Source organism: Megalopta genalis, chromosome 2 (genome assembly GCF_051020955.1).
Source record: "Megalopta genalis isolate 19385.01 chromosome 2, iyMegGena1_principal, whole genome shotgun sequence".
In the NCBI taxonomy this organism is placed as follows: Eukaryota; Metazoa; Arthropoda; class Insecta; order Hymenoptera; family Halictidae; genus Megalopta; species Megalopta genalis.
The window spans coordinates 9,542,933-9,564,112 of record NC_135014.1 but is presented as its reverse complement, the minus strand read 5'-3'; the positions used below and the strand labels follow the sequence as shown (position 1 = coordinate 9,564,112).

Here is a 21,180-nt window from a genome sequence, read left to right as displayed (position 1 = left end):
CTCCTCCGCTCCAGGGTCTCGTTCCTTTCGGTCCTTTTCTCGTGGTTCCTGTTTTCGGCTATCGATCTTGCGATCGATCGGGCCCGAGCGGGCCGGACTCTCTCTCTCGCGTTACTCGATCGCAGCAACGAAATAGTAATTATTCGTTCTTGTCGATCGGCGAACGGAAGAAAATACGGGGGTACGGCCGCGGCCGTGACCGTCGGCGCGCAAGAAACACGAAGGTGATCCAGAGTCGAGGACGAAAATTAAGGATCATTAGCGCCGATAAATCGAAACAAAGTACCGTTTCGGCAGCTTTAATCCCGCGGACGCTCCCGAGGAGCTGTTCCAGCGATAAATTTCGCCGGGTGGGCGTGTAATCGATCGCCGTTTATTCGTCGCTGCTTGTTTCCGACGGCGCAGCGAGCGCGTCTCGCTCGCGACGCCTGGAATCGGTTGACAGGAACGATGCTGTAAAACGATCGTTGTTTTTTTCAAATAGACTGCTCGTTTTTACAGGTGTACGTGTGTGCTGTTGCGACAAAATTTTATTGACAAACGGAGACCCAAGAGACACGTGCGACCGTCGCGTACAATCATCGTCGTACAGCTTCCGTGCGCGCGTTGCGACGCTCGCGATCTCGGCTTTCGCGATTTGACGTCGATGATCGACGATCGACGAACGACGAACCGGAGCGATCGATTCGCGGGATACTTTCTCTCGACGCGGAGCAAACACTGTGCAGAGAGACGACGAGTCGGCTAGAAGGAAGCGCGTCGCTCAGATTGCTCGCCGATGCTCGCGATTCTACTTCGATTTTACTGTCGACTTTCATTTATCTTTTTTTCTCTTTGTTTCAGGAATTAGGATGATCGCTCCTGGCGCTCTGCTAGCCGGCTTCTCGTCTCTGGAACTTCGCTCCGACCGATCTCTTCCCGAGCTTAACGCTAAACCTACCGAGCGCCGAAGTTGTTCGCCGCGTGCTGCTTCGCAGGAATTACAAGACGGAATTTATTCAGACATCTCGCTACGTTTATTACAAGCTGTAATTACGGATTGCGTTCGATCGTTTCCTATGAAAGAGTCTTTAGAATTTCAACGAAACGAAGCGGTCGCTCGTCGATGGATTCGGCGCGTCAACGTCGAATGCAAACCTTTGTGACAGCCCTCCTCTGTCACGCTGTCGCACAGTGACAGCGACGGAGCAACAAAATCGCTAAGAAAATTTTTACGGGCTCGGAAAGGACGGTGCGTGTCGCGAGACACGTGCGGTAATCGGCGGACGTAAGACTAGCGTGAATAATACCATACGCGCGAAGCGATCGAGCGTTTCGGTCGTCGATCGTCGAGCATCGCGAGGCCTCGGTTCCGTCGATCGCGTCCGCGTGCATACCAGAACACAATAAATTAAACTTTCGTCTACGATAAATAGATTTCGAAGCTCGTTCTCCCCGACGCAACGTTCCGCTTCGACGTAGGGCCGCGGCATGAGCGACCCGTCCGAATCCGCTGAGCAATCTTCATCGTCGCTAACTCGTACGCTTTCTTTGTGTGTGTGGTGTGGTGTGGTGTGTGTGTTTTAATTACCGGCCCGTGTTCCGCGCCTTCCAGTCGAATATTTTACAAGCTCTTCAATATAATTTGCCGATTCCGACGCGACGAGAATCGCGCGTCGATGTCTCGAGTAATTTCCGAGAAAATAAATGTCCAGATACGACGGAATGACCATGTTCTTGGTCACGCTCGTTTCGCGAGTTTGCTGCGTATTTTACACACAAATGCGAAGTTGGCGAAATCCTCGAACCCCACCTAATTTCGCTGGTGCCGCGTCGTACTCGATTTTAATAAAAATCCCCGAAGCGGATCTCACGCAATAAGCGATTTAAAATGACCGGTGCGTCGCGGATCTTGGACTACGCGCGCGGCAAAAGTTTGGCCCCCGCGTGAAACAAGGACCGGCAGTGTATAATTACGTGTATCGTGGTGTGTGTTAATGTCTCGTGTATACTGGCACATTAGAAAATGGCGCGCCTCTCTCACGGACAATGAGAGACCGTGGCAGGAGCGTCGGACGCGAGAGCCGCCCGCGAGCCGTCCGCGAGCCTGCCGCGCGTTCAGCCTCTACTCGGGTGATCACACGGTGTATCATAATAGAATAAATATCGGTAGAAAAAACGTAATAATAGATACCGAACGAACGGACAAAATCGTAGATTCGCCGACCGAGAGACGACAGAGAGAGACGCCGGAGTGCGATCCCGTCGGCATTTTCCCGAGCTTCGAGCGTGTCAGACTCGCGCTTTCTCTCTTTCGGAATCGTCCTCCTCCCCCGCTCCGATCCTCGGGATCTCTTCGAAGACGCTGAAGAAGACTGGAGGAGAGAACGATCCAGGAGCATCCTAGTTCCCATTGATCTCGATGGTGGTCACGGAATTCGGCTGGTACTCCTCTTCGCCGGGCAGCGTGGCCGACGACGAAGGCGACGAAGACGAGGACGAGGACGGCGAGGACGGCGAGGGCGACACCGCGAAGCTGCCCAATCCGCTCTCGACGAGGCTCATCAGACTGTTCTGGCGAGCTTGCGCGATTTTCTCAGCCCTGGCCTTCTCCTCGGCCTTCTTCTTCTCCGCGGCGGCCGCGCTCGCGTTTCCGCTCTTCGTGTTCTCCTTGATGAACTGCTCGAACTTGGACAACTGCCTCTCCGTAACCGTCTCCTTGGTCTCGCTCTTGGCCAGCGGCAGGCCGTGCTTGGTCACCGTGGGCTTGTAGGTCTTGACCTTGGAGTGACCCTGGATAATGAGGTACATGGGCCCGCGTATGGGCTTCGCCGGCTGCTTGTAGTGCGAGAATATCGGGTCCGTGGTCAGGCTCTGAACGGTGGTCACTTGCTGCGGCGAAGGCGTCGCCGGCGGAGTCTCCTCTTCCTTCTCCTTGGTCAGAATAGAGCCCAGCGGAGAGTTTTGCGTGGAGCTGTGCTCCATGCTGGAGATCGTAGGCGGAAGAGGACTCGGCGTGGTGGCGATCGGGGCGGTGGTGTCCGGCAAGCGGGATCTATGCCGGTCCTCCTCCATTCCTAATTCAACGAGCTGTCCGCTCAAGGAAGAGGCCACCGGGGACTCTGTGAACGTCATCGAGAACTCTTGCTGATGGGGCTCCATGGGGTGGTGGCTCTTGACGGGAGGCGCGTGGATGTGCGTCATGGGCGGGAACATCCCCATTGGACTCGGCACTCTGAACCCGACGCCGGGTCGCATGCTGCCCAGGAACTGCATCATCGCGTGGTTGGGCCTGGGTTGAGGGTGCATCATGGACTGAAGAGGCGCCTGCGGAAATGCGAACGCGTGCATCGAGCCCGACTGCGGCCGAGCAACCGGTCCAAGGACCGCTCCGGAAAATGGGCCAGAAAGTGGACCAGGTTCGGGATAAGGCTGCCTATGAGGCTGCATCATCCTGTTGGGCATCATCCCGGGGAACTGCACGGACTGATGTTGAACAGACTCCTCGGACATCATCGGAGATCCAGCCGCAGCGTTTCTGGATGGTTCCGGCCGGCGATTGCTCGCCGCTTCCGGTTCCGCGGTCGGCGAGGCTTCGGGAGAGCCGGTCTCAGGGAAAGTCGGGAAGCTAGGCTTCTTCTCCGAGTAGTTGGTCGGCATCACCACCGCCACGGGGGCCTTGTCGATCTCCGAGCTGCCAGAGGCGTTCGCGAGGACTATGTGCATCTTCTCCTCGGTCTCCGCGTGCGTCTGATCGCCGCTCGAAGCGAAATCGGCCGCCAAGGGAGCCGGCAGCGACGGGACCGCCTCCTTCTGTCCCACGATCACCTCCTCGTTCTCGCCGCTGTCCCCGTCGACGATTATGTTGGCGTTCTGTTGATCTACCACCACCTCATGATGGTTCGAGGACGCTGCCACATGATGGTCCAGCTCGTAGCGATCGCGGTTGTAGTCGTGGCCCTGCCAGAGAGGCTGATCCGACGCGGTGCTGGGCGTCGACTGGACGATGGCGCTGTTGGGCCAGCCGCTGGAGACGGTTTGCGTGGATTGGTAGATCAGGTTGGACTTCTCGAAGGACACCGAGGGTGCCGTCACGGACTCCGGCCGTGACTTTTGCGGCTGAGGAGTGGACGACGCCTGCTGCAAGCTCTTGATCGTCTCCACCTGCGACACCACGACGTGGCCTCCTTTGCCGACCGATTTGAAGCTCTGGGACTGCGGTTGGGACTGGGACTGGGACTGGGACTGGGATTTGGTCGGAGGAGGAGGAGGATGGCCGTTGTAGCCCTTCGAAGGCACGTAGAACTGCGAGGGCTCCCGGAGCACCGGTCCCTCCTCCGTCTGCGTGCTGAACTGCTGCGTCGGCTCCACGAAGCTCACGATCTTGTCCTTCTGCAGCAACGGCGGCGGCAACATCATCGTGTACGGCTTCGACTTGTGCCCGTAGAACGGGCTGGGATAATAGCTGGCGGGCATCGATTGGATCCGGTTCTGGTTTCTGTAGTCCATCGTCGGCCCGTTCCGGAAGCTCGTCGTTCTCAGCAACTTCGGCGGCTCGGCTCCTCCGCTTCCGGTGAAGTCGTTCCGATACGGAGCCGTTTCCTGGCTCGCCGTCTTCGTGAACTTCGGACCGTCCACGAACTTGAGGAACTGCTCCGGTATCTTCGGGCTGGTCTTCTTCGCCGTCACACCGAGAACCAGCACGTCCCGCTTCAACGACGATTCCGTCGTGTGAGAGTCCAGCCAGTATTGCACTCTGTCCAGCACCGGGGGAACGTAGTCGAAAGTCGGGTTGTTCTTCAAGGGGTCACCGCGGCCCAACGGAGTCCACTCGTCGTAGTCCATTCGAGGGGAGAAGACGCGAGGTTTGCTCTCGTTCTGGCCTGTGAACAGAGAACGCCGTCGGTTTAGCTGGAATATCGTTAAATTCTTTTCTTTAACCCTTTGCATTCGAGTGGTGACTCCGAGGCACCACTAAAATTTGTTATGTCACCTTTTAAGATAATTAAATTCTTAAATTGTTAAGAGTGTAACTGTCGTACGAGTCCCCAAGAGTCAATTTCATATGCATAAAATGCATTTTATCATATAAAGTAGAAATACTAGAAGTTAGAAAAATGATTATATATTCTCAGTTAAAATAGCTTCGAGTGCAAAGGGTTAATTGTGTTATCGAGTTGTGGAAACGATGCGCGACAGCATTTTCAAATTCTTCCAGTGTTTTTTGCTGGATTTTTTGGATTTAATCTGTTCGTCTTTGCTGTAAACGCATAAAGGATTGCAGTCCGTTCGAAATAAGAGAAATAAGAGAGCTTCGGTGGTTGAAATGGTACTCGATGGTAACCGGAGGTGTTCGAATATGAATAAATAGGTAATATCTTGAATAACGAGGCGCGACACGACGATTAATCGATGCCCGTTCTATTATGCGTTTCCACCGATCACCGGACACGCGATTCCACTGATTTATCATGGCCGGTATTACCAACGCGACGATCCTACTACGACTGTCATAAATTTGTCGAACGCCTATCGCGGACTCTCTCGACTCCCCTGAGCTGGAACGCGAGAACCGAATGCGAGCGAATGGTAGTTTGATTCGTCGACGATACGCATCTCTTTCCGTCGGAAGGATTTACGTTGACATCGACGTCTATAAAGACGTCGAAATTAATCGCTCGGTCGATTACAAAAATCCACATTTTTCCTAAAAATAGAGATATCTTCGGAGATAACGATCGCGTTTGAAAATTTATGAATTACGGATGAAAACGTTCTGAACGGTCGCGACGTGGTATCGGAGGTCGGCTCGGGGGTGCATCGGGCGAAAAATGGCGAACGTTGGGGGAGCAAAGGTGATCGGATGGGTTCCTCGGCCGGTTCTTTTTCTCGGAGATTCTCCTTGGGTGCATGGACGTCCGGATAAATGTTTCATCGGTATGCCGAGTGGGCCGAGGTTCGCCGGTGACTCCGTCTCCGCTCCGAATGTCCCACGGGGACGAAACGGCTGGCTGCAGGCGCCAGTACTCGAGTCGTGTCGCATAAATACACGTGTCATGCGTCGCGACATAGTCGCACCGATGCACACGGGCACATCGAAACAAGCGCGGAGAAGGAACACGGTTACTCTCTGGCTCTGGCTCTGGTTGCGCACACATGCGCTCTCTCTCTCTCTCTCTCTCCCTCTCCCTTTCTTTCTCTCCGTTCCTCTCTCCTTTTACCTCTTCCACGCGTCCCCCCGTTCACCCCGCTTTCGTTACGTTTCTCGTCCCATTTGCGCATAATGCACGGCTAGATGCACGATCTCCGAAGTTTCGCAGGTTGCGCGTCGCATATTTCACGCAACGGCGACGCGCGACGAGTAATTGCATCGCGGATTTTTTCCGCGTGCACCGCAACCTAACGAGCGTCGTCGGCTTATTCTGAAAGCGGCGAATCGAACGTCGAGGGGCCAGAGATCAAGGTTTGTTTATGACAGGATGCGCCAGATTGCCCCGAGGGGCAACTGCCCTGGCTCCGTCGGAATCGGGAGCACCGAGGCCACGCCCACTCCCGGCACGCTGCACACTGCTGGCGTGGCCTCGGTGCTCTCGATTTGCACCGCGTTTCAACCCTTCCGCTAGGAAAATCGCCGCATTTTGCAAATAAATATATTACGTCTAGAACCGTCGAGCCCTAAACGCGAATGCAGTATCGCAGCAACGACAAGATTCGTTTTAAGGGAACCTCGCGCGACGTCGATTCTAAGGTATGCGACGATTAGGAAGTCTATCAAAGGATTTCTCGCGGAAACGTTTCTATGTAATTTCAATAATCGTGAGAGAAGAAATTTGAAACCAGCTATTTCGACTGGTTCTAGCGTTGATAACGATTAATAATGGATCTCTGATAGACCGAGCGCACGGTCAACAGGTGGAGGACGGTTCGAGGGACGAAGATTCCGGGAGAGATGAAATGCGGAAGATCTGTTGCATAGGTGGTCGGGTTTGCGACGAGCTTTGCGGATTCTTCGATCGCTGCGATGCAGGAAACTGCGGGAAAACGTTTCTCGGAGCTGTGGCCTGGAAAACGGTGTCCCGCGGCCAGAATTTCAAAAACATCCACGGTACATAGTAATGACATTAATAATCTCATCCGAGTCAGGAACGCGTCTCTCTCCCTCACTCTCTTTCTCCCTCACTCTCTATGCTCGAGAGATTTAGGGAGCACGCGAGCGTGTGTGTGTGTGTGTGTGTGCGCGCACGTGTGTACCGACGTGTACGTCGGGTCAGTAGGTCACTCAGCCCGGTGCTAAAGGAAAAAAAAAGCACTCGTGCGCGCCGATACACATAAAACATCGGCAAACGATCGCGCGAGCCTGTTCTATCGATTCTTGGACCGATCGATCGTCGCTTCGCACGCCAATTAATTAGTAGAATTTCACCGTTGGTCAGCGAAGACCTGCCGAGAATCGGAAACGGAAGGTTTCGCGCGCGCGCTCGCGAAAGCGTCGCTCCGTTTGTCCGCGAACGAACGGACCTCCGCACTGCGGAGAACAATCGAGGAAATGGAGGAAACGTTCGCGCCGCGGTAATTAAGATGAGACCCGTCGATGCGCCGGTTCGAGACACGTGACAATAAATCCAGGACAAGAAATCCGACGCGACGGCGACGCGGGACCAGACGAGACGAGACGAGACGGGACGACGGCACGGACTGCAAGCTCTCAACCTTAATGAATCTTTGCTCGTCGACGAATGGAGCAGCTCTCCCGGAAACGGCTCCTTGTCCACCTGAAACGTTGTCGCCAACGAACGGCCCGTTCGAACGGCTAAAGGCTGCGAAAATCGCTGCCAAAATCATTACGCCGTGCAACTTTTTATTCGACCATTGTAAAATAAGAAATCGGTAATTTTTAGTGAACAATTGAAATCAGAAGGCAGACTCACCAGGCTTGTTGTCGGCTCCGGAGGTGACGCTCTGGCAGGACGAGCAGCAGATCGCTCCCGCCAGGATGAGGCATCGGTAGAGAGCAGGGACCGATTTCCTGCTGGTCATCTGGAACAGGGAGAAGAGAAGCTGAGATCGATTTCGACGGTTTAGGGGTGGGTTCCCGAAAACGGTTTGCACGCGAAAAACGCGTCGCCGCGGGCCCGTGTCCGAGTTAATAATTCGAGAGAGAGAGAGAGAGAGAGAGAGAGAGGTCGCGCGACCTATTCGAACCGAGCCGCGCGAATCGTGTTCCCACGATCGGGACATCCGCAGCGGTGCGCATCCTCTCTCGGGGTCCACGAGAGGTCCACGAGAAACCGTTTCGTTGGTCGGCGATACACCTTTCATCGGCGCGGCGCGGCGTTCGAGATACAGCCGATAACGAGAGGAACAAGCTTCTCAATGAACCGAGAAAGTGGGAGGAGTACACGCCGAAAAAATTGCTATGCCCGAGCTCTCGAGACTTCTATGGTCGAGGCACGACTACTCTCGGTCCTTTGCTCGTAGATCACCGATTACAAATTTCGTGGTGGAACCCATTCGCTCGTCGCGGCCGTAAAAATTTGCTCGGGACCGATTAGAGATTAGAACCGCGCGCGATTATTTCGCTGGCACGAAATACTGGCGACTGTGTTCGTTCGGATACGGACAATACTTTCACCCGGGACACGCGCGAATCGCCGTTCGCGAAGATCGCGCCGCACCGGTAACCGGTCGTTTCCGACGAGCATTGTTTCGCCGATTATGAGAAACGATAGCGTGTCATTTCCTCGCGATCGTTGCCTCGCAATTTCGATCGGGAATCGATACACGTTGCACTCCGCTCGCGGCCCAAAGCGTTCCTTTTGTCTCGAATCTTGCTACGATCTTACGTAGCCGATCGTTTGAAACGATCGAATCGCAATTGTTTCTAATCGCGTGCAATGCGAATAGGTTCGCCGAGGAATTTTCTCGCGAAAATCGGCTGGAATTTCCGGCGATCGGGCGACAGGGAAGTCGCGGGACGAGACGAGACAGGCTTACCGGTTTGCGAGCGGGTACCCTTTGATGTCGACGTCTGCGCCCGGACAACAGGCGCTTCCATTGAATTTCGAAAGTGGTCCTGGTCCTGGCCGGTGTGCGCGCGGCGCGGCGTCTCGCGCGAATCTCGGATCGATCGGCGGATCGATCGTCGCCTGGGAAATTTTGTCGAGACGTATCTCGTACACGCGGCGGTTCCGAGGCTCAAGGTCGAATCTCGTCGGATCTAGAGGCTCTGCCTCCACGGAGGCGGCATTCTTTGCCCGCTCCTCCATGCGGCCCACGTTCTTTCTTTGGGAATCTTACGAGGAGAGAGAGAGAGAGAGAGAGAGAGAGAGAGAGAGAGAGAAGGAGGCGACGAGGGAGGGAGAGATCGGCGCCCGAAGCATCGTCTACCGTTACCACGTGTCCGTCTCTCGATACGCCGCGCCGCCTCGTACCCACGTGCAAATACGAGTACGATGGAAACCGTACTTCCAGCAAACTTTCCGACCTCCGTGTGAAACAACATCCCTCCGAGCGACCCGATTTTTCTGCGATTTTTCGGCGATCGTCTGCGCTTTCCGCGAGTCGGTGTTCCCCACGCGATCTTTCGAAAACGGAGCACTGTTAGGAAAACGTTCGCCGATTTGGAGATCGTTACAAGCTAATCGACTACATCTGAATCAGTTCAATGGGATAAGTTTGATAATTCCTTCAAGTTTTCCTTAACATCTCGCATCTGTTGCCCGATCTGTGAGATCATCGATAAGATTAGTTAGTCGATAAGAAATCGATGATCGTCTGTTTCTCGATGTTTCCCCTGGGAATCGTGCGAGTACAACTTTGAAAAACCGTTCGATTAATTTGTATCATCGACTAGGACATATTTGGCGACAATAGAAACCGATCCTATCGATTTGTATGGTCGATTACTCGCGATGTAGTTTCGTCTCGGATCGTGCGACTGGAATAAAACGTTCGATCGTTTCGGACCGATCGATCGGTGCCGAGCAAAGTTGCATCGGAGCGTTACGCCTGTCTGCTCGGCTATTAACCTCGATAATCTGTGATCTTCGTCGTCGATCGACACCGGTAGGGACCACTTTCGTTCGGATACGCGTCGATTTTGTTTCCCGGAAAGCCGTGGCATAAGAGGACGCTAACATCGATCATTAATTCCTGCGAGCGTAGTTCGGATATCTCGTGCGGCTCGCGTTTACACAGGTTTATACACAGGTTTACACGGGTTTACACGATCGCACACGGTCACACCGACGCGCGCCTTCAAAGATTTCGCGCCTGTTTACACGGACTTCGGTGATCGCGCGCGCGCGATAGCCTTGTGTGGTCCGCAAGAGAGAGATAAAGTGAAACCATGGGGCCACGCTGTCTCGGGATCCAACCTCGATCTCAGGGCCGTTCGCGGCGCGCGTTTCTTCCCGTTCCGGTTTTCGTCCTGCCCTCCTGCCTTCCCTCCTACGAAAGATCCCCCGGATCGGCTGCGTTGCGAACGCGATACCGATCCCTCTCGATCCGTCCCGATCCGTCTCGATCCGTCTCGATCCTCGCCGGTCCTCGTCCTCGATCCTCTCGCCGGCTCACGGTGCGTGTCCGCTTCGATCGCGCAACCCTCTTCCGTCCCTTACTTATCCAGCTTAATCACTTTCTCGATTCAACGATTTCTCGACTTGTCGAGTCTCGATGTATAACGCTTTAAGTGCCGAAAATTCTCATCGTTTAATCAATGGGACCCATGAAACAAGATTTTTCATTTTTGCGTTCGAAAATGTGTTGCAGTAAAAAATGAATTTTCGAAACTAGCGGGACTCATCGTGTTATAAGGGTTAAAAGGGCGCGAGCGACGCGGTCCGACGGCAAATTGATCGATTTCCATGACTCTGCGAGGTCGAATAGATCCCGAGGAGGACCGGGAGGTGTTCGATCGTAAGGAGAAACCTTTAACGAGAAGACAAATAAGAGCGGATCCGAGGAGCCGAGCGAAGCGGTGGCCCCGAAACGAAACCGGCCTATATTAGCTAAGAAGGCGTATTACGTATGCAGGCCGTTGGGTCTCGCTACCGCTCCTCTTTTCGCGTGCGATGAAATTTTCATCGTGTTCGGGGCCTTACGGGATAATACGCGCATGCGAAACCGTACCGATACGCAGTCCCACGAATCCTGGTGGACGGGGTTCCGCGCGGACCCATCCCGCCGTCTCGCCGCGCCGCGCCGTCTCAGTGACCGTCTGGGGCCCGAGCGAGGCCCGACAGAGGCCCGACTCTCGGCTCTCGGTCTCTCGGCTCTCGGACCTGGCCCCGGCGCGGCGTAACGCGAGCAATAAAAACGCCGCAAAAGCGAGAAAAAGTAGTCGGTCGGCCACAGGGGCCAGAGGACCCGCAGGGCCCACAGGCCGCGGCGGAGCTCCGGGGCCCGTCGAGACGTCCACGGAGATAAGACCGACAGTTCGATCCGAGAAATCGATTCTCGGCTTGTCATTGCTCAACGTAACACCGATCGCGCCTTGTAACCGCGCCAACAGAAAAATAACGATCGATTTAATGCCCGGACGTTCGCTCGAGGCACGACGGGACCCACCATCCGATCGGGATTCGATCGGCATTCGATCGGATCGCGTCCAAAGCGGCTTGCTTCGTTTCACAACCACTTCTCGGCCACCTGCCCTCGTTCGCGTCCGCGTCCCCTCGTACTTTTAAACAAATTTCCAACGATTATGCAACTCACTCCTCGGACGGATCATCCTCGTTCGGATTCCAAGCGGTTATCGAAACGATACCGTTCATTTCTGTCCTGCGAATCGCGGCAACACAAAGGTCCAGAGGCGGAATATCGCTGGCAGTTGTATCGTTATCCTCGAGACGATTCTGTAGAGCTATCGATACTCCGAAGATTGTTCTTCGAAGGATTCCTATCCGTTGGACGAATCGAGGAAGATTACTCACTGGACGGTTCCCTAAATGTCTCGGTTATTCGCTAGACGGTTCTGGAGAAGTATCGCGTCTGTTTTAAACGGTTCTCTGATAGTTCTGCACGGTTCTGCTGGAACCATTTCGTTCGATCTCCCCGCGAATACGCGAGAAACGAATAACAACGCGCGGCACGGTATTCCGTGATAAATGAAGCATTCTAATCTCGATGGGAACGAAATCTGGGGAGATTTGCTACGAAATGCTAACGAACGGTGGCCTAAACGATGGCGCGCCATCGAAACGACAAAACCGCGTGACGATTTCGTACGGTTCGCAAAGATTTCCTGCACTTCTGTCGGAATCGTGTCCCGAATAGGGGTCACGCGATTTACATGTGTTCGCTGCTCGCATCGATGAGAATTTCTCCGGTTCTTTTCTAGGTGGTCTTCCAACTCTGACCGGAGAAATGACGAAAGTTATGGGCTCCCGTGAGCGGCATCAATCCCATCAAATAAATTACACGCAAACCGGAAAGTGATACGCGCTAGGAAGATGCCGTGGAGCAAACACCGTTCGATGATCGGATCATCATCATCCTCCTCCGTCTTTCTCGTCTTCTTCTTCTTCTGGCGTACTCGCGAGATCGCGCACTTGCATTTTCCTTCTTTCGATTAGGCTACTCGACTATCTTACTCCGGTAATAACGAAACCGCGCGGATTATCGCACCCCCGATCCGATGGAATCCATCGAAACTTTAGGCGCCAATCGTTCGATACCGATCGCTGTCGATCGTATCGATTAAAACTCGAATCCTTCGCCCTTCGAGACACCGAAAAAAATTCTCCTCGGAACACGTCGCGCGTCGATCGTATCGAGATAAGGGTAGATCGTTGTCGCGGTCGACACCGTGAAAAATCGGGCGATTCGTCGGATGACCTCTTGACCGGACATCTACCGATTCCGGCGAAGCGTGGGCAGCCCTCGAGCCTGCGGCGTGGATATCGCGTGTCCTCGATAATTGCTTAGCAGTTACGTACTCGCTAATTGCGCTGTCAAAGGGCGAAATTGCAGAAAACGGACACGTTCCCATAAAGATCGTGGAAGTCGAGTGAAAACGTCGAGCGTGTCTTCGGGAGGATGCGCTCGCGAGACCCACATCTCCGTTTCTCATCGGACAACAGAATTCCCTCAGCTGCATCGAACACAGAAATACGCTGACATCGCGATCTACGCACAGAGATGGTCGATTGTCGGACGATCTACACGCTTTTCGACTGAAATTACTCCTTGCTTTAAAACGATGGAATTAGGGGAAGGAACTTGTACGTGGTTTCTAGCCGATGCAGATTCAGAGAGGACCCCTCGTTATCGCTCCAGGATTATTCCAGGATCTGTTTGGGTTCGTTGGAATACTGGTGGACGATAAAGGAAAGCAAACAGGATACTGCCACCGCGGATGATAGGAATCCTAGATTATCTCTAGATCCCTCGTGGCTCGTGTCCTCGATGGTCCCATGAAACCGTCGGAAGATCGCGAACTATTGTTGAAGAGGAACACGTGCGGGCCCGATCGTTTCGCGCGAGAACAAATAAAAGAGGAAAGGAACGCGGGTGCAACAACGGGACAAGACTGTCGTCCTCCCTCCCCGCCGAACTTCCCTTAGGATTTATGATTGCTGCGCGGTGCAAAGGGACGGGACCGTGCTCGTTTCCTGGTTGTAAAGGGAGATATATGAATCTTAGGGGATACCGTACATCCAGCTGGAAACCGCCAGAATGCACACACACACACAGACGCGCGCGTGAGCATACTGCTAAAACTATCTCTGCCAAAGATCAACGGATCTTTTCCAGATGGTTTGCCGAGCCTAACCCCTTTCGTTCGTTCATTCGCGCGGCTATCAATTATTATTTGCGATTCTATCGCTTGATTTAGCTAATTTCTGATTACCAGTACGTCGAAGACCCATGTTATTAATCTCGTTCATCGCTTATTGATTTTATTGTTCCTGACGGAAAGTGAACAACCCTTTGCGGCTGATATTCGAAGGAAAAGGATATCGAACGACTAATTGCACCGGCTGCAATTCGCGCAGCGATCGATCCATCGAAATATCGCAAGACACTCGAACGGCGCGGTCATCGAAGCCGTGACGTAACGCGAACAAAACAGCAATATCCTGAATTGCAACGGTGCACCGCGGCCCCCTCCGCCGAATGCGTTTTCTGCAGCGGGATACGAGTGCTATATCCTGAGGAAAAAAGCGATTACGCGAAAGAAAATGCAATATTTCGGGAATTGTGCTGTTCCAGCGGGATGCGCTGTTCCACGGAGAGGTGGTAGATCGATCGATCGCGACTCGCGACGGGATCGGCAGACGATGTCGGCGGTCCCGGGAGGAAGAAGAACAGAGGTTTTGCGGGCGGAGGAACCGGACAGAGAGACGAGAGTTTGGCACTCTTCCTGAATGCCGATGAAACAGATGCAATTTCGCGTGCGGGCGGAGAGTCGGTCGAATTGGATGCGAGGGGGGTTACTGCGGTGCACGGGCAGAAAAAGACGAGCGACCTAGTTCAAACTGTTTCTATACATGTTAGCCGGAAACGTCGTTTAGGTTGATCCCCCGTGAAAGAGTCGATCCTCGGCGAAACCCGATGCCGTCCGACTCGGAACTTGAACGAGGACTTTCCCGACGCGACTACTAATTCCTTTAATTAAACATCCGCGAACGTTCCACGCCGCGCTTCGCCTGGACAGAAGTCGTTATTGCGACACGGGTCTTTTCTGCTGCAAGCTGTGCGGAAGAAGGAACCTCTCGGACTGGCAACAGCGAATTTCTCCTCCCGGTTTTTGGGAAATGCATCATGAATAGCGACGTTTGCATAAGAATCCGCAGTTTTACGAGGCAACCATAAAGAACCGCTTGCTCTAAAGTCTCTAGCGGCGATGCATTTTTACTGTATTCCCGCCGGCACGGTGGGTAATATTCCATTGTTTTACGACGGAAACGTGGTTTTCGGTGGACGATCGGACGTTAACGGTACAGTTTGCAAATCATCGGAGGTTCTATCTTACGGCATCGTGCAGATTCGAAATGCTCCATGGTTTCGTTTCGTTTCGTTCGTTTCGATCGGGCCCCAACCCTTCGATCCGAGAAAACTGTACACGTTCCGCGTATATGGGTCGCAGAGGTTCCAAACAAAAACTTGAAAGCTCTGCGAACGAAGTGAACACAACTGCAGTTGTACGAAACCAGTGCAACCTAGTCGAATGCTGAGGGAAAACTGGTTGGTCGCCGTTGCTGCCAAAAGAGCCCTTGTCTTTCTCGGCGTTCATCGAGAAAACGTTCGTTCTCTTTGGACAGTGAACGTGCTAGATCGGAGCAGGATGACGAAGAAGAAACTTTTACGCTTGCTTTCACTGACAGTGCGCAGATCTCGGTTCTCTACACCCTCGTGTACCAGTCTGCCGATCGTAAGTTTCGCGGATGTGTTCCAACGCGCGTTGCAATCGACTCTGTTGATTACTATGAACGGTATCGCGAAAGCACTCACCGTGGCCATGGCGATTTCTCCGTTGGCAGATCGGTCTCCTCGAACGAAGGTAGATTGTCGGATCTAGACGGCGGGTGTCGGCGAATTTTCCTCCAGGTGCATAGCTTCCTCTGTTTCAGTTCGGTCCGGTCCGTTTGCTGTTCGATCGTTCGCCAGTCGGGCCGCGATTACAGCGAGGCCGCGTGCCGCAGAACTACGATCGCGATGCGTTTATCCGATCGATGAAATCCGCTCGAAAAACTCCGGCGAGAAAATCGAGGGTCCCTCCAGAAGGTGTCTGCAAGGCGAAAGCTCCGGTTCACTCGGAGCACAGTGGAGAACTGAGCGAAGTGCCGGCCGGCCGAGCAGCCAGGCGGGCTTTTCCAACCGGCTTAACCAATCGCGACTTCTCTCTTGCCCCACGTGCCTCTCTCTCTCTCGCTCTCTCTCTCTCTCTCTTTCTCGTTCTCTTTCTTTCGCTCTCTCTTCCTCTCTCTATCCTTCTCTCGCCGCAGCTCTCGCTCCTCTCCGTCGCGATCTCGCGGTCCTGCGAAAGCCTTTGCCGAATGAATCTCGCAACCCCTTCTCCCGGCGAACAACCCTCCACGATCTTGTTCGCAAGATTGGTGCTTCGATGCTTGACGATCGATTGCCTCTTATGATGCGAGGCGAAGGTGTCGCGAAGGTGCAACGATGGTTAGAAGTGAAACCGCCGGGATAAAGCATGTCCCCCGTTGATAAATTGCGGGCCTCTGAAAAGTTGCGCGTTTTTAGAAGATTCGTGTGCAGAAATGATCAAAGGAGCTGCTGCAATTGCAGAAGTGCAACTGCAGGGGATAAAAGCGAGAGGCGAATGGACCCAGAAAAATTGGAAGCGAGGGGAGAAATAATTGTCCCGGTGGCGCGCGGTTCCCGCGCGGAAAATCCATCGGCAAAGTTTGTTTATCGGCGCGAAAGTTTCAATGAAAAATGTCTGGGTTTTCATTATTTGTCGCGAGTATCACAGTTCAGTCCAGTTTCCCGAAGACAAACGTATTGCCGCGAGGCTGCCAGCAATAACATCCACGAAGTTGTTTGCCGGCCCAGTTGTCGAGCGATAGAATTCGCTCGGTTTTGATACGGCACGAAGAGGAGGAAGAGGGAAGAAGGAAGGAAGAAGCACCGATCGATCGCGTCCATCGGGAAGGAAAAGAAAGAGCAGCCGGGTGCCGCGTATGATCTCGGTTAAGGAAGAGAGAAAGACGAGAGAGAAAGAGAGAGAGAGAGAGAGAGAGAGAGAGAGAGAGAAAAGAGAGAGAAAGAGGGCCGAAAAAGGAGAAAGGAAGGATGCAAAGCGTTATCGAGAAACGAGCGCTTAACGGGCGTTTATTCTCGCGAGGATTCTTCGAAGATGTGCCACATTGACAAATACGCGCATCGGAGGCCGAGGCAGAGGCAACGTAGCCTCGTTCGCCGTTAATGGACAAGATGTGTTTCTGAATCTAAACTTACAATTAGTAGGCGGCCGAAATCGAGAGGGAGTTCGGAGATCGTGTCGATATTATAATCGAAAAAGAAGAAACGCACGGCCGGGCCACGTCTCTGCATAGCGTACGCCGTACACAGTGCGCTGACATCGAACAAAACGTGATCGAGGCCTTACTTTCGAAGCAGCCTGCAGAGCATTCGATCGGTGTGCTCCAGTCGCTTTCCTAACGACCAGACATGCTTTTACCGACGATCATACTTTTCTGTAAGCGTGACGAGGCGTCTTCATCGACGCATTATCGCCGAATACGCGCGCAAACGTATCCCGCGAGCGCCGACCAATTCGTATCCGAATCATTTCCCTCCGGACTACTGTTGTCCGACAAATTCGTGCCGCGAAGAATCGACGGTAATTCGTTTGTCCAGTATCTGCTTAACTTTCCCTTGTCCGGGTGCTAAACGAAACATCCGTGCTCCTCGCTCGACGCTAAACGACTTCGCCAATAGAAGAAGAGCAAACGTGATTTACGCGAGAGATCGCCCGATAGGACAGGGCTCGGAACAGATGGCGGAGAAGAATTCTTGCTTTTCGAATCACGAATCACGATCCTCGTTCCTGACCTCGGATTCTTGCGTGAAAGCGAACAATAAAGGCTACTGCCAACCGGAAATATAAAGCGCACGCAGCGTACGCATATCAATTTTACTTTCACGCGGTCGCGAATCGGATCGTTCCAGTGCCATCGTTCCGATGGAATCGCATTTGTCTTCGGGACATATCAAACGGTCGCACCACGAACATCGGAACGATCTACCGTGTAAATACTATCGGAGATAGAAAGTCCGAAAGAAAGAAATCGTATCGCTTGCTTCTGTGATCAGCGGACACATGATACCATCGACTCCGATTTCGTACATTAGATTTGCAAACTGAGTCAGTAAAACGACGGCGATCCCATGGGGCACCATCATAAATCCAAAGAATCCTTGCTACCACTGTAATAGATCATAATAGATCATCATCCGAAAGACACTGTATCGTTGAAAAATCGTGAGACTTTATATACGGAAATACGACAGCCATAGTTACTCTATGAGACACCTTACAGACTGAAATCCTATGAACGCATTTTCAAGCGTCGCCTTCTGGTCGAAGATAATACCGTGAAACGTGGATGACGCCCTAGGGTTTGGGGGACCGATGAGAGCCGAGTTGGTTTACCGGTTCGAAAGTAATCATTTGTTTCCCGTGGCAAGGGAATAGCGAAGCCCCGTGAACATTGACACCGAATCGTCTTTGAGAGAATTCTCTCCTCTTCGGTACACTAACGACGTAATGAGAGAAACCGGTTTCGAATTTTGCAGCTAGTAACCGGAGGATCAGCGTAATTAACCCGCGCGAAGTCTAAAACACTCGGACTACGGTTCCGCGAATTCCGCGAAGAAGAGGCAACCGCGGTGGGATCGGGATCGAAGAGAAAATCCATGTATCGGTAGATCGAGAGGATCATCGGAGAATTATCGGAGAATCATCGGCAGGTTTTAATGTGTTCGGCCACACCTTCGTTAGATTCTTCGAGGTGCTCGCTGCACTTTCACCGTTCATTTGTTTTCCAAAAACGTACGGCCGACGCTCGACGACACACTTTTTACGGAGGCCTAATTTGCCGAACGATGATACTTGCTAAATACATACTTTTACGAAGCTCGGGTGAATCGCGTTTCCTTCTTCGCGATCGGGTTTCAAATCGGCTTCGATCCAATTCGAAGCTCGATTAAAGCTCGACGAAGCGATCGAATCAATGATCTCTGTAGAATCGCCTTTCACCGGATTCGTTGATCTCGACAAGTGCGATCTTGTAACGGTGATCGAAGGTCAATCGATCCACGGTCGATCCTGATCGAGGCGAATTCACGAAATCTATTAATCGATACGGCGTTCTTATTGTATCATCGACGGAAGTTAATGGATAAGGATAGATTGGTTCGACGATGCCCTCGAATTGCAATAAGTATCAGACAATTTATTGACGTATCGGTATAATATTATTAAGTACATAGAAACGAACCTATCATCTGTATATTTTCGAAAATAATTTGCATTATCGTAGGATACTTTCAGTCGATTAGCGCTAAAAGAATCTATTATGTACAACATCGGAGCACCGCTCTCTTTAAAAATATAAGATATCACCGGCTACGTGTTTAACATACCGTCGATATGGATCTCTTAATTAGTTTGTCTTGAATAAATAAATCGGTAGATGCGTAAGTACACGTAAAGATCATATAAATAAATAATCCTAAACGACGAGGTCGAAAACAGAATCGAAAGGTACCTAAAATCACTGGTTGTGCGTTGGTGATAACTGATAGTCACCGTTATTGGTCGTCAGAAATCGATGGAAGGTAGTCGACGATATTTAAACTCTTGCATTCTGTAGGCCCATCTTTCAATCAATTAATCCTACGACCATCCTCCCGTGGCACAATAATACCACGCCTGTCCCCGATATTATGAGTACCTGCGTAAAAGCTAGAAACAGTCAAGGCGACGAGACATTGAGTAAATTAAGTACTTTGAGACCAATTATTTCAAAGTGTGTAAATAGTGGAGGGAGACAGCCAAGATAGGTTAAATCGGAGATAATGCTTGAACTAAATGTTTCCACTGTTAACAGTCTTCTGTATGTGCCACGTTTATAGCCCAGGTACTAGAGTCGCATTATAAGCTGGACGCCTCGAGATCAGGTATATTGACGAGTCCGCCGTATCTCCAATAGTAAGACGGGGGTCCGGCTGTGAAACAATATTTCATGTCCAACGGCTCGCCGTTCTCCACATAGTACATTAAATAGAAATTGCACATCTCATCGGCCTTCGTCGAGCCTATGTACGTCCAACTGTGACGTGGGCTTTCCATTGTGCAGCGAGCTGCTATTTGATCGCCTTGTCTAGCCGAGACATTGTTGTGTATGGGATAAAACATTTGAGGAGTCAGAGGGTCCCTTTTCCCTAGCTCTGTCCATGTGTAGTCCGGTGTCACTAGATACCCAGAAACTACTTTCCCAAGGGAATGCGTGTGCGTTCTGTATGCAATGGGGTGTATGGTTTTATTTTCCTTTATCGTGCAGGCTGTTTCCATATACGTTGTGCTCTTGGGGGGTACTGCACCCGCGGTTCCCAGTAGAAGCACACCGGCTAGTTTATTCAATGGACGCGAGGTGTATTGAAGAAACACGCCCGAGTCGTCTGTTCTACCATCCTTGAAGTGGTCGATGTGAGAGTAATGAACCTGTAGAACCAAGTACTTAATGGGAGAATCCCTGCCAACTTTGAAGCCCACTCCATCCGGTAAAATTAATTTTGGAGCATCTCTTGCCCAGGCGTATATTATCTGTGCAAAACGTGGAGAGTTAACGAATTGAATAACTTTAATAAAATTAATAATTATGTACCTGGGACTGTTCTGCACAGGGTGACATTGCCTCTTCGTTATCGCCGATACGGTGTTCCATTTCCCCACAATTCCATACAAATTTTGAGCTGCCTGGTTTACCACAACCGTATAAAAGTATGTGGTGAGCAGTTTCCATTGTTGCATTTGGTTCAAAACCTATTACATAGTAACTTTGGGAAGGATCAATTTTAATAGGTGTGCATAGATACAGTTCAGCCTGTGAATTACAAAACGTTTGTGATAATCATAGCATTCTGTATTTATCAAACAGTAGCAATATATAATATTGTTTAACATTAGAATATTTTGCACACATGTTGTTTAATACTTACCCTATTCGGGGTAACATTTGGCATAAGTAACGCGTACTTTTTTACATCATTACACTCCGTAAAATGAAATAACACCGCGAATAAAACGAAAGTGACGAATACACATTTCTCATTCATTTCTCCATTGAGTTTCACAAGCATTTTACGAGTGTCAATGGAAATTCACGTGAAACTGTCAAATGTTACGGGTCGATATGCCATACTCCCACGTATATATACTGACGTAGCGATAGGACTGTGGCGACCTCATATTAATTAACCTTGATATTGTCTTGCATCGATCGTCAGTGCCATATCGTTGTAATATTTACAAAGACAAAAAATCAAAATGTTTATTTGCCAGTATCAAGCAAAAATTGACCAAATTTACATATATTTACATACATTTCCAACCTTTGCAACCGTATGTAAACAAACATTATCACCATCTAGCGGTAGCCATTTTGTACTAAAACGCAATCCCTTGCAATATGCAACCAGGTGTTACATGATAAAAAACTTTTTAGT

At 51.6% G+C, this 21,180-nt stretch overlaps 2 protein-coding genes across 2 annotated transcripts; both read right to left on the bottom strand.

The window, feature by feature from the left end:
• Window positions 1-512: 512 nt before the first annotated feature.
• On the bottom strand, window positions 513-15,783 carry LOC117226572 (uncharacterized). Its single transcript, XM_033481043.2, has 3 exons — window positions 15,436-15,783; window positions 7,908-8,016; window positions 513-4,862 (listed from the first exon to the last, which is right to left on the bottom strand). Exons 1-3 carry the CDS (start codon window positions 15,442-15,444, stop codon window positions 2,383-2,385), a joined length of 2,598 nt encoding a protein of 865 aa, XP_033336934.1. The 5' UTR covers window positions 15,445-15,783; the 3' UTR covers window positions 513-2,382.
• A 3,101-nt stretch (window positions 15,784-18,884) lies between these two features.
• On the bottom strand, window positions 18,885-21,043 carry Phm (Peptidylglycine-alpha-hydroxylating monooxygenase). Its single transcript, XM_033481135.2, has 3 exons — window positions 20,674-21,043; window positions 20,340-20,558; window positions 18,885-20,278 (listed from the first exon to the last, which is right to left on the bottom strand). Exons 1-3 carry the CDS (start codon window positions 20,812-20,814, stop codon window positions 19,607-19,609), a joined length of 1,032 nt encoding a protein of 343 aa, XP_033337026.2. The 5' UTR covers window positions 20,815-21,043; the 3' UTR covers window positions 18,885-19,606.
• Window positions 21,044-21,180: the final 137 nt, after the last annotated feature.

What these genes read in the sequence shown, in the direction of transcription:
- LOC117226572 (XM_033481043.2), bottom strand. An exon ending in CGGAGCCGACAACAAGCCTG is followed by an intron (nt 4,863 to 7,907) that starts GTGAGTCTGCCT and finishes CTCTGTTCACAG; the next exon opens with GCCAGAACGAGAGCAAACCT.
- Phm (XM_033481135.2), bottom strand. Translation starts at nt 20,814, where the DNA reads ATGCTTGTGAAACTCAATGGAGAAATGAATGAGAAATGTGTATTCGTC. An exon ending in CAAATGTTACCCCGAATAGG is followed by an intron (nt 20,559 to 20,673) that starts GTAAGTATTAAA and finishes TGTAATTCACAG; the next exon opens with GCTGAACTGTATCTATGCAC. An exon ending in CCTGTGCAGAACAGTCCCAG is followed by an intron (nt 20,279 to 20,339) that starts GTACATAATTAT and finishes CGTTTTGCACAG; the next exon opens with ATAATATACGCCTGGGCAAG.